Here is a 12,369-nt window from a genome sequence, read left to right as displayed (position 1 = left end):
AGAGCAACCATTAAGTCAAAAATTAGAACTCTCTCTGGATATGAGATGGAGATGATGTTCAGGTGTTTCACAAAGTATACTAAAGCCTGAATCCCCCTGGAGGGAAAAGATTAGGCAAGAGAGCAAGTCTGTTCCATCTCACACCTCTGACTCCAAGCCCCTCTGACTCCAGAGCTCTCAATTTCAAAAAGAAGCCTTGACAATGGCATGTGGAAGTGACTGTCAAACCCCACAGATTTACTATACAGCGTGCTTGAAGAAGGTAATAACTATTAAAGCTCCCAGAGCATCCACTTGTATGATGCTTCTTCATTTTACATTCCTTCTTCCTGTCCTCTAACATTATCACATGCCTCCTCTCCCCATTCCCAAATGGCACTTGCTTAGTGCACTAGTGTAGCAGCAATAAGGCCTCAGATAAATATATCCAAAATCCACTGACTTCTATCAGCTATCTCATGAAAGGCTAACATATTTCTAGGGAGTGTGTTAATATATTTCATATGCCAACCAGACCAAAACACCTCATCTATACAATTGCTTCAAAGTTTGTTGATGCAGCACGGAAACAAGTGTTCAGGGAGTTTTGGGGAAGAAAACTTAAGCTGACGGAGAGTTTTAAGTCATTTATTTTCTTCTAAATAAGGGACAATGATCTGAAAAGTCTGGTGGAAGGGAAGAAAAGAAAAAAGAGAAAAAAGAGAGGCTTCTATGGCAGGCTGTTCTCTTTTTCGATAAAGAGAATTTTGCATTTGCTATACTCACTTTTTCCACATAGATACAAACGAGTGTACAGATACACATCCTGTCCTTTCTCCTCCTGATGCGTTGAACATAGGTGCTTTCCAGTAGAGTGGGCAGCCACATATCTGTAATGACACACCAGAACAAAGAGGAATACAAAAGCAGTCACAAGAAGAGCCTGCTTGTTTACACACCGAATTCACCATCAAGACTTTTACATAAGGAGAATGAAGTGGTAACAGCACACAGGTTAGTCAAAAAGCTATTTACTGTATGCGAAGGTTCAGAATCCAATAACTTTCTACTTTGTCATATGCCTTTTTAAATAGCTGAGAAATACGTCCTGTCAGGCTTAGAAAAGGATCAGAGACTATCAAGCTCTTAAGCTCTGTCTTTGACTGAGCTGTTTAGCAAGATTCCCTGCAAAGTGAAGTGGAGAGAGACAGGCACCTCCTTCCAGAAGACCACTCAAACCAGCGACCTCACTGACCTACCTTAGAAAAGGATGACCCATTCTCTACATGGGCTGACTTCTTCTCATTGAAAGCAAGGGAACTTCAATTCTAATTATAGACAATTAATGATTAAATGCCTGAAGGTGAAATGATTCCCATCCTGTAGTTTTCAGTGCAGTGCCTTCCACCTAGAACAGCCCATTTTCCCAACACTGCTAGATCACAGCAGGGTAACAAAAAATGAAAGCACAAGCAGAAAGAGGCTGATTCCAGCAAAAGGACTCCCCGAACACTTTTTAGCTAGCCTCTGCAGAGGCTGCTAGCTTTCAGAATAATCATCAGTGAAAGCTCAAGCATTTTGTACTCTCTAATGCCTCAGAAAAGCAGGCTTGAAAATGGCTTCAAACATTCAGCTGCTGACACCTTCAAGAAACCTCCTCTTTACCACAAAGATCTTTCCAGCCACCTTCACGACTCCAGCCAAGGTATCAGAACATCTGCAAAACACAGGCCTTGGAGCAAGTGCAGCCGATTCAGGTCAGGCACAGGTAAGAAGGATATCACACCAAATGGAAGGAAGAATATTTTGAAGAAGTAGTGAGACATCACTTCTGCTTTCCCCACGAAGCCTCTTTCACCTCTTCTATTAAGCAAGACTATTCTGCCAGTCCATTCTCAACTTTTTGACTGGGCCTGCATGTTTCTTTGGGAACCCCAGTCAGCATAAGAACTGCTTTCGGATATAGCCATCCTCTGTCAGATGACTGTACTTATACAAGTGTTTAACTACTCTGAGGAAAGAATGACATTTATTTTCTGCTGTTTTCTTCGTGTAGCTGGTTCTCTCGCATTTATTGCAGAACCCCAAAACTGGTACCATTATCAATAATCCCACGGAATGTAAGCAAGTCTTGCAACAGCTAAATGGCACGGAGCACATCCATGTAGAGACAGATGCAGAGACCAGACAGAAAGACAGAGGTCTCTTCTACACTACCGTCCTGCTTTTCCCAGTTTGAACCTGACAGGCCACACACAGTTGCCTGTCTTGTCATAAAATCAGTTTCAAACCTTTTTTTGGTCAAGCAAAGAAGTTTTTCTGTTTATGTTTTCAGAGATGGTTTAGAAATAATGCCACTCAATTCCTCTAAAAACAAACAAACAAACAACCTTGTCTCTCCTTTCAGAAAAATCTTCCTTCTTGGAAAAGAAGTGCTCCTCTTGGACAGAACATCATTGCTCAATCTACAGTGCCAAAGATGCATTCAGGGCAAACTGAACATATGAGATGAGTCTGACAACTGCTAGTTTTAGATCAGCATTACTAAAAACCATGGTTGAAGGAGAGGAAAATAGAATCACCCGTCTGCATCATGCTCCCACACAAGTGCTGTGTTTTGTTCCCTGAAGCCAGGAACTCATTAGCAGACTGTAACAACTCCAAGTCTGCTGACACCTGCATTATGGATATTGAACATATGCATCTGAGTGGCTGAGGGTTGACTAAGCATTTCCCTCTTCTGTGTCCAAGGAGGCGTAGGTTGGAAACTGCTTTCTCAAACAACACTGCAAAGATCATGTCCAGATTAGTGGGACAGCTAACCACAAAGAAGGTAGCTGGCACTACCTGAAGCCAGAGGCAGACTAAGTTTCTGTTATCTTCTGAGCATAACTATGGAGGCACAGAAAAACAAAAATGCAATTTGTTTCTGGTAAGAAATCCAAAAGAACCATTTTGCAAATCAAAGCAAGAAAAAGCATACACATCAGGTGTGACAAACAGCAAACTGAGCTCATTTTTGTTTACTGTTTTCTTAATCTAAACAAAAACATTCAGAGCAAAAGGATATTGTTCTTTTTTCACTAAAAAGAACAACAGCCATAAGATACTTTATTATTTTTAAATTCAGTCTTTCTCTCCAAAAAATGAAAAACAGAGAATAGTTACCTTAGCAATTTTCCCCATTTCACAGATGTTTGCTTTCTCATCCTCAAACTCTGCAAAGGCTTCTTCAATCCTGGCAATGATTTCTTCATGATTAGTGCAGACATTTGGAAGTCCTTTAGGGAAGTAGAAACGTGGAATGTTTATCGACAAAGGGGTACTGCTGGTGGCTTTATTCACAGGCAGAAGAGTGCAAGGGCTAACCGCAGAGTTCAAAGGGACTGGAGATGAAGTTCCAGGTTTCTTCTCTTGTTTACTTTGAACCTGAAAATATAATGAGTAACAAATACTTTTTAACAGCATGGCATAATGAGCAGGAGAAAATAGTTTGTGCACCCAGTGATTAGGAAAAAATTTAAAAACACCAACAATTACATTATAGCACAGGGATAAAAATGCATGTCTTAAGTACCCAATTAAAAAAAATACTGCAGTATCAGACATTGCAAATTTAGGATATGTCAACTTTCTGCTTTTACGTAGTTTCTGTGCATTTTACATATGTAGCTGTGGATTATGATATACTATTGAACCACATGAGAACACACTCTGCAATTCAGCAATACCATAGAGCAAGGACAATGCTATTTCTTCTCATGCTGGTCACTGTGTTGTCATTCTGCCCCATAAACAGCAAAGCATCGAAATCTGGTCTTTAGTATTTCCCCTTAGAACTAGAACATCCACTCACCCAAATGTCTTGCCTCATGTATAAGCAAACTTACATTCCTAAAATTGACATTTTCCATCCCTTGGCAACATAATTAGTTTTGCCAAAGTATCGCTTCACAGATAAATTAAGAAAATATTTGCAAGACTGTCTTCTAAATTTCAGGAAGCCTTTTACTCTATGCCCAACTTGAGCAGTCCAAGACCTGATTTTGTTTAAGGTACTATGTACTGTCAAAACAATTTTTACATTAGGAATTATGAGCAGCCAGCACAATTTGTCATTGGGTACCCACATGATATAGCTCATACTGTTAGTGCAAAATGCAAAAGGTCTGTTTAAAACTCCAGTTGGAAGAGTCCTTCTGCAGGCAAAGCACCCAAAGGTATCACTGAATCAGCACCTACATCATTTGCTGAAAAACGAGGAAAAAACTGGGAATTGAAACTAGGCCTTCCATATACCTGTTTGAAGCTGGTCTTTTCTGCCATGCCTGCCACCTCTTTTTTCATTAGCTCTACTATCCTATTACTCCTTTCCTGTCTGTAATAAATATATGGCTGATATGGTGATCCCCACTAGATCACCTTTTTAATGGATCTCTGCAATCTTCTAGTTCTAGCTATACATCAATACTTCTCATAAAAGGCAGCATTTGTATTTAAGTACATAATGAAATCCTAAAATAGGTAATTTTTCAGACATGGGAGGGAATATTCTTTAAACTTTGAAAAGTAGCTACAGTATAAGCAGCAGAATTTCCGAGGGATGACGAATTCCCTCCTCCCCCATGAATACACACTTTCTTGGGAAAAAGGCGATAGGCTTGCCTATTGCACAACGGTTCGATTGCAAGAGTTATTATTAATATAACAACATATGTGATAAGAGGCTAATAAGGCAACAGTCAAGTAAATACAGCTGCAACTTTCAGTTTGTTTATTCTAACTATTTCAAAACAAAATGGGTTTAGGATAAAGTAGCCAAGTCTGAGTTCACTAAATACAGAAGAATGTATATGATGAACTGACTAAACTCTTTGCCCTATTATTTTCCAGAAACTTAAAGCTTTTTTCTTAACACGTACTAAATATCCCAACTTGCCATTGGTTTGCTCTCAGGAAAGTGAAGAAGTGAGAATTGTAAAAGCTTCCTTAAGCCCTGTTTTTTCTGCATTTTATAATACTTTATAACCCATTCTTCATAGACCATGAGAGATAGAAGGATTTTCTTCCTCTTCACTCCTCCATTTCACTGCTCTTTCTTTAAATGGGGAGGACCTCTTCCTTCTTTCAAGTGCTGTCCCACTTCAGAAGCAGGAACACATGTGCTTGCACATACATGCCAGCCCAAGCATACTTTTGTACTGTAATTGCCCTGTACAGAACACATTAACCTGGAGCTTGGGTTCATTTAAGTCCTCCTCTCCTGCATCTTGCTACACGGGAACAGCTGAAGATCACTTTCAGCCTTCAGGTTTTCTGAGTGTATCAACACTAGTATTCAGAGTCAGTATGGTCCTCAATATAGCTCTCAACCTTTGCAGAACAAGACTGATTACCACCATCTGTTCTTCCTCCCTTCCTTGACTTTTCCTACTCTCCCACATACTGCACACCTTTGTGCTGATTCTGAATGACGCTGGAGCTCAAAGTGGGCCAGGAAAGAGGGTCAAAGGGTCTGAGGCTCAAAATGTTACTGGGGCTGAAGAGGGCTGTGGGACAGAGTAAGCATCAGCCCTGGTTACTCTGTCCCACAGCATGACAATGCAGGTAGGAGACCCGAAATGGTGGCAGGGGTTAAGCTGGGGGGGAAGTTGGTCACTCACTTTAGAAGCAGCAGCTCACTGGGTTAATAGAAGACAACCCTTCTCCTGGCTTCTTTTTTCTCTTTACTCGGTAGAGTAACAGAAGCAAAACCCAGACAGGCTGAATGTGCCTGGGAAGGGAGCACATGGCCCCAGACCAGCCACTGCTGCATGTTAGAGATAAAGATCCACCCGCCTCCCGTGGCTGCCTGCTTCAGTAAGGGAGGCTAAGCAAGAGGGGTGAATAGAGGTCCCCAAGACAGGCCTTCTCAAGAAGCCTCCAACTGATTGGGAAATAGTGGGTTAGTGAATTGGACCTTTGTGCGTAAGTCAAGCTAGTAATTTGGCTTGGAGGACTCCTCATACACATCACTGCTTCTGCTTCTCCAATCTGCCTCCCGCCCCATCTGCCCTGTCTAGCTAGTGACTTTTCCAGCCACAACCCAACTCTACTCAGTAGTTTTCACTTTCTGGAATCCAGCAGAGGGAAATCCCTGCTGGTCTCTCACAGCATCATATTCATACAAACAATGCAAAGCTGAAACAGACAATGAGGTGCCAACTCCAGCAACTTGACTTCTATAATAGGACTTAGCATCAATTTGTCTTGAAGACCCATTTCTCAGAAACAGGTTTATTGTTCATTAATCTCTTCAATGCACGCATGCACTCCTAGCTGCCAGGACTGTAGAAACGAAGAAATGACTCAAATTTAACAAAAAGGTCCACAAACCAAAAGGAAGCAAACCAACATATTATTCTCTCAAAGGACATTGACTCTTCACTTTAACAATATATCCCCTTCCCTTACAGTACAAGAGAATGATAAAATTGGATTTTTTTTTTTTTCCCTGGAAGGCAAAGAGGCATCACCAGAGCAGACCACCACAACAGCACTGTGCCGTTTTCCTCCTCTTCTGCATACCACATACATCCCAATATGGCACAAGACTCAAGCTCATCATCGTATAACACAACTCATCTGCTTTGGCCTGGCCTCCACCTTCTCAAAAGCAGAGCAACTCATTTTCCTCCAAGTACTGCCAAAGTCAGCAACACTTAGTACCAGCTCACATAAGCCACAAGTCAGGACCCCAGAATCTACATTAATTTCCTGAACCACAACACAAGCCAGAAGGTTAGACATCTATAGGAGAAATACAGGGAATGCTGCCAAGCTTTAAAGTAGGCAGCCAGTTCAGATACAGGTTTGCAGCTGACCTTCCCAGTAAGACTGAATCACTAACTCCTGCTCAGTCCAAGGCAAACAAGGTGGAAGCATTGCTCATGGATGGCTACTTTTCAGAAGATTCTACCAGGAACAGAAATAAGATTTTTGAACTTCGTCTTCTTCCTTCTCATGTAAGAAATGAGCTGTCTACAACAACACAAAGAGAAAACAACAAGCAGCAACTAGCTCTTGAGGATCCTGTTCCCTAGAACAATCTTGCAAGTTAATACTCTGGGATGGGTATAACCAGATGTCAACCACTATGGAGACAGCAGGGAGGTAATTACAACTATTTGTGAAAAAAATAAAGCAAGCAATATGAAGGGAAATTCTGTGGGAATTCCTTGGAAAAAAACAGTTTCTTATTGCAAAAAGTTAATCTTAAATACTGTTTGCTTAGTGGAACACATTTCTTCAACAGGGATGTGCATTTTCAGAAAGGACAACTAAAAAAGGAAACTACAAATACTGTAATAAATCTTTTAGCTTTGTTACCAATAGCTAACAGACTAACTTTTTTTTTTTGCTAAAGAGGAAGGTGAGATTAAACCTCATTTTTAAATACTGCTCTATAGCATAGTGTAATTTACCTTAACTTGAAATCTGTCTATCCACTACATCACCTTTGCCAATCATATAATTTATTTATGGACAGACTAAAATAGAGACATCTGCATTATAAATAAACCAGACAGAACTACAGCCTTATTGTAGCTACACAAACAAAGCACAGAGACTAACCCTCTGCCATCCAGGTCTGTCTATCAGGGACTTGCCAGTCCCAGCAGAAAACTCCACGGAAGGAAGTACTATCACATCAAGTGCTCAAACACCTTCTACTCCTTCCTCCTGGCCCCAATCTCCAACAGGAGCCTAGATAATAAATTTACCAGTTTCTTGTTTTTTTCCAAATGGGATTCTGTAATCCTCTCTTCTAGGGTACAATGACTCAGCCTGGTTTCTCGCAGTCCACAGTGCTGACTTAATGTCTCCTTCCATTTTTTACAGTTCCTGTCTTACTGAAGTGTGATGGTAACTGGACACAAGCCATCCTCAAGGATCACCAGTTCTCCAGAGCTGATTTGTATCTTTCGCCCTAGACTTTCTCTCTTCCTTTCCTTCCCTGAAGCCCTTTCCCATCATCGCGTCTTTCTGCTGCCTCTTTTTTACCCATCTCAAAGGGGGGTAAGAACAGCAAAGGTTCATCTGCACATGGCTCCTAACAGCACAAAGAGGACAGGCTATGAGAAAATGCATTTCTGGAGAGAATCTTTTTTACTATAAATCGTAAACTCACCAGCAGAAACAAAGTCCAATGGCAGCAAAACACAAATGAAAACAAACTTTATCTAAGCAACACAGAATCACAAAAAGATTTAGGTGGGAAGGAATACAGGGCTAACTCTAAGGCTAGATCAAGTTCCTCATGGCCTTATCCAGTTGAGTTTTGAAAACACAGACTTCGCATGCCTCCACTGACAAATGTGCCTATAGATCTTACACACGCCCTTCCCACAACTGATATACTTCAGCCCACACTCCACATGCTTCCCTGAAAACTCCATAGAGAAAACAACTAGTTGCATCCAAATTAATTCAGACAGAAAGACAACAGTGGGCATAAACCCCCACTCCACACAGAACACCCACTGCAATTCTCATCTGTCCCGATTTGTAGATGACACTTACCTAGGGGGAGGGCTGGCATGATGAAAGGCAGAACCTCAGGTGTGAGACACCTTGACAAACTGTTCAACTACTTCCATGAGGAAAGGTGCCAAGTTCTCCACCTGTGCACAGCAACCCCAAGCATCAGTTCAGGCTGGGAATCCACTGGCTGAGCAACAGCCCTGCTGAAAAGGATGTGGGGGAGATGGTGCGCACCAGGCTGAACACGAGCCTGCAGCGTTGTCTAACTACAAATAAGGCAGATGATGTACTAGACTGCATTAGGAGTAGGGCCAGGAGAACATGGGAAGTTATCGTCTCCTCTGCCTGACACCAGTGAGACTGCATCTGGATTACTGTGACCAGTTTTGGGCCTGCGCTTCAAAAGGGATGGGGAGAGACCGGACAGAGATCTACAGAAGGCAAATCAGATAGCCAGGGTCAGGAGCACTTGGCAGGAGAGACTAAGGGGCTGGGCCTGTTTAGCCAGGCAAAGAGGAAGCTAAGGGATGGGCTAATCGCAGCCTACAGCTATTTGAAACACAGTTACAGAGATGGTAGAGCCAAACTGTGTAGTGGTATATAGCGTAAGAGGGGCAACAGCCATAAACTGCAGCTTGGGAGGGTTAGGCTGGACAGTAGGAGGATGAATTTAACTGAGGGTACTACAACCTGTAAGAGGTCACCAGAAGGGCGTGGGAGGAATCCTTATCCTTGGGGAGTTTTCAAGACTCAGAGAAAGACAGCTCTGATGTGACCTAGTGTTAGGAACAGTCTTCCTACAAGTGAGATGTTGGATTAGACACATCCCTTCCTACCAACACTGCTATGGGAGGGTCTCTGATACTTCCATGAAGAGTCCTGCAAAAGATGAGCACGAGAACTGAAATTTACAGCTCTTAAAAGAGGTACAGGTTTTACAAAAAACCTTCTCCTCCCTTGCCTTTCTGGCCAACATGTATGTGTTCCACAAACTACCTATCACTCATCTCTCTGCTCCCTATCACTGCCTCATTACCTTTCCTCCTGCTAGCACTTTTTCTGTACTTAGCGAGTCCAATTACCTCTACTCTCAGGTCATCTCACACTAACACACCCAAGCCACAACGTATAGCCCATAAGGCACAAAAATTAACATCTCGCTGCTGCCAAGTGGGAGAACTCCCATCTCTGTCCTCCACTTCCAAATGTACCTTGTCATTGCATACCAAGTGCCAGCTCCAGAGCCTGCCAGACACCTCTGTGAGCCAATTTAACCCACTTGGAAAGGCAGAAAATGGACTTAGCTGTGTTGCTGGACGATCTTATACCATGTTATGAGTTAAGCCAGCTCACAGAAAGGCCCGTGGGACCCAGTGCAAGACAGGGGTGACACACAGTGAGGAGGTAGCAAGAGGGAACAAGTACTGCAATAAAGAGAAGAGGAAGTAAGACTATCTTTTTTCAGCTGCAATTGCCCACTCCATTAGTTCACTTGCCTTGGATCTGCAGCCCCAGAGCAGTTATTCTCCTCGCATTTAGCAGTGAAGGTCGCTGCTTCTACTTCAGACCAGGCGGAGGGCTCATATACCAAAGGTTTGTCAATTTTTCCAGTTGGTCTACTAGATCTTATCTCTCCCTGCAAACCATACCCTGTTTATGTCCTTAGGTGATCAGACTAACTCTGGAGAGTGAACTTAGCTGTGCTGCATGGTTCTTGTTAGTCTCTTCTAAATTGCTCGTGGTCCCAGCCCAACCTATTACTACACATCATTACTTCATGCAATTCTCCTCTAGGGAGTGAAAAAACATGTTCCAGAGATTAACCTCATATATGTACTTTAACCTGTCACCAGAAATCATGAAAACAAAACGTGCTACAATATACTCTGGAGCGATTTTAATAGCTGTTTCTTAGGAAACAGCTGCACTGCTCATAATTTCAACTTTTTAACTTCCTCAGTGGGTCACTGATTATTTAAATATAGATGAAGCTCAAGACAGGCTGATTTCAGCATATTGTGACCCCCTGTATATCTGGGGTGGCTACATGCCCATTGGGTGTCCTAGCATAAACTACTCCAATCTTTTGCCAGTTGTCCCAGAAAGTGAGTACAGCAGCTGGGATTTACCAAGACATATAGCCATGGTACAATTTCCACTTCTTTGGCTACATCTCCATGATCTTAAGGGTCTTTTCCAACCTAAATGATTATATCATCTCCTTCAGCCACAGCCCAGAGATAGGGGGAAACAGCACGAAGGAGCACCTTGTGATGGTAAAATCACAAATGCCAAAGCCAGGTAGGCTGGTCTGTGCACGAATTTGTACAGTAGAGAGCACAACCCACTAAATACAGCAGAATGTTGTGGTGGTTCCACATGTAACAAGAAACATTCAGAGCACTCACATACACAAATAGGGTTTTTCTTACAAAAAACACAGAAAAGATTTAATATTCTTGTGCTACTTCTCCCTATTAAATCACTGCCCTTGCTGTTGATTTTCTCCCCTTGTTTACAAAGACATTTTAACTCTGCAATCTAAGCTTGGAAGGTTTATTTTTAAACCTACTGGTATCTAGCTGCAAATAACTTTCTGCAAATAGACACGCCTAGAGGGGACACAGTTTGATTCTCTGATCCAATAAAGAATACAAAGCAACAGAAAACGAAAAAGAAATGCCAAGCGTTCAAACCTGGGCCTGCTGGAATGACTTCAGCCTCCTCTTGAATCGAGACGGAAGAACAAAATCACAGCCCTTCGCAAGGAAAGCTAGCTCCCCTCCTAAGTCTGGGTCCCTCCGCAGAGAACTCTCCTTGATCATCATCCTGGTCAGCTCCTAAGCAGATATTGCCCTTTCCAGAAGGGGCACAGGGACTCTGTAGGAGACCACGTCAAGACCAGTACGTTGCTTTCTTGGTTTTGATTTTTACAGGCAAAAAATGGCAAATGGTTTCAACATACTATGTCTTCTCTCTCTTCACAAGGACACCATCTAGAGATTTTATCTTACTCCTGAAGCCAGACTTCCCTTTTTTAACTGATATTCAAAGTATCTTTCAGTACCACCAGGATCTTCTGCCTTCTTGTAATACTTTAATTGAGAAACATGATCTACAACAGAATCTATTTCCCTGCTGGCTACATGACAGACAATCTGTCCTTGGCTTGTAATAGGCCAGGGGTAACATGGGAAAGGAAGCACCCACCACCACTACCAAGAGTGCTAAAATTAGATGCACTGCAGAAGTGGCTAAATATACCATCTTCTCCAATAGTTCTTACTTTATATGCTTCAGTGTTGAAACGCGAGGTACAAACTTGCATCAGTCAGACTCAGCTAGAGTTAAACCACATGCTCTCAGTCAAGGTCCGTGTGCATATGATGCTAGTGGTTTGAGGTCCCTGCTTCTGAGGTGATGAAGCAGAAGATCAGCATTAGTTCCCACTCTAGACCAAAGGCTGTAATTTTCAAAAAACATCAACTTTTCCTTCTTGCTTGGAAAAAACAAATCATCTAGTTTCTTTAATGCCAAGCAAGCACATAAGGATGATCTTGGTTAATAAGAACTGCTTTAGAATGCCGAAGCTTAAGAAAACTGTTTCATCAAGACACCAAAATGTATCATTCTTTTTATTAACATTCTTTCCATAACTCTCACAAGGCAAAGGCAGAGCAATTCTCAGCGGACAATAGGCTACTCTATCTGAGCGACCTTGAGCAAGCAGGCTTCAAACTCTCGCTCAGACTTTGTCTAGGCTTGCTAAAAGCGTATTCTCCCTCTCCTATCATGACAACGGTGCTGAACAAAGGCCTAAATTGAGTTCTCACTCCGCAAGATGAACAAACACCTAGTCCCATGGCC

The 12,369-nt window shown here is 42.2% G+C and overlaps 1 protein-coding gene across 1 annotated transcript in view; it reads right to left on the bottom strand.

The window, feature by feature from the left end:
- Positions 1-761: 761 nt before the first annotated feature.
- The window catches only part of LOC104078348 (serine/threonine-protein phosphatase 2A regulatory subunit B'' subunit alpha-like), a 20,742-nt gene continuing 9,134 nt past the window's right edge, over positions 762-12,369 (bottom strand). The window contains exons 2-3 of the mRNA XM_009579954.1: positions 3,148-3,408; positions 762-869 (exon numbers count right to left, since the gene is read on the bottom strand). Coding sequence (XP_009578249.1) covers positions 762-869; positions 3,148-3,408 — 369 coding nt within the window. The remainder of the gene's footprint in view (positions 870-3,147; positions 3,409-12,369) is intronic.

Source organism: Fulmarus glacialis, unplaced genomic scaffold (assembly GCF_000690835.1).
Source record: "Fulmarus glacialis isolate BGI_N327 unplaced genomic scaffold, ASM69083v1 scaffold36636, whole genome shotgun sequence".
Classification (NCBI taxonomy): Eukaryota; Metazoa; Chordata; class Aves; order Procellariiformes; family Procellariidae; genus Fulmarus; species Fulmarus glacialis.
Note: the sequence above shows the minus strand (reverse complement) of the source record. Positions and strands in the feature narration are given on the sequence as shown.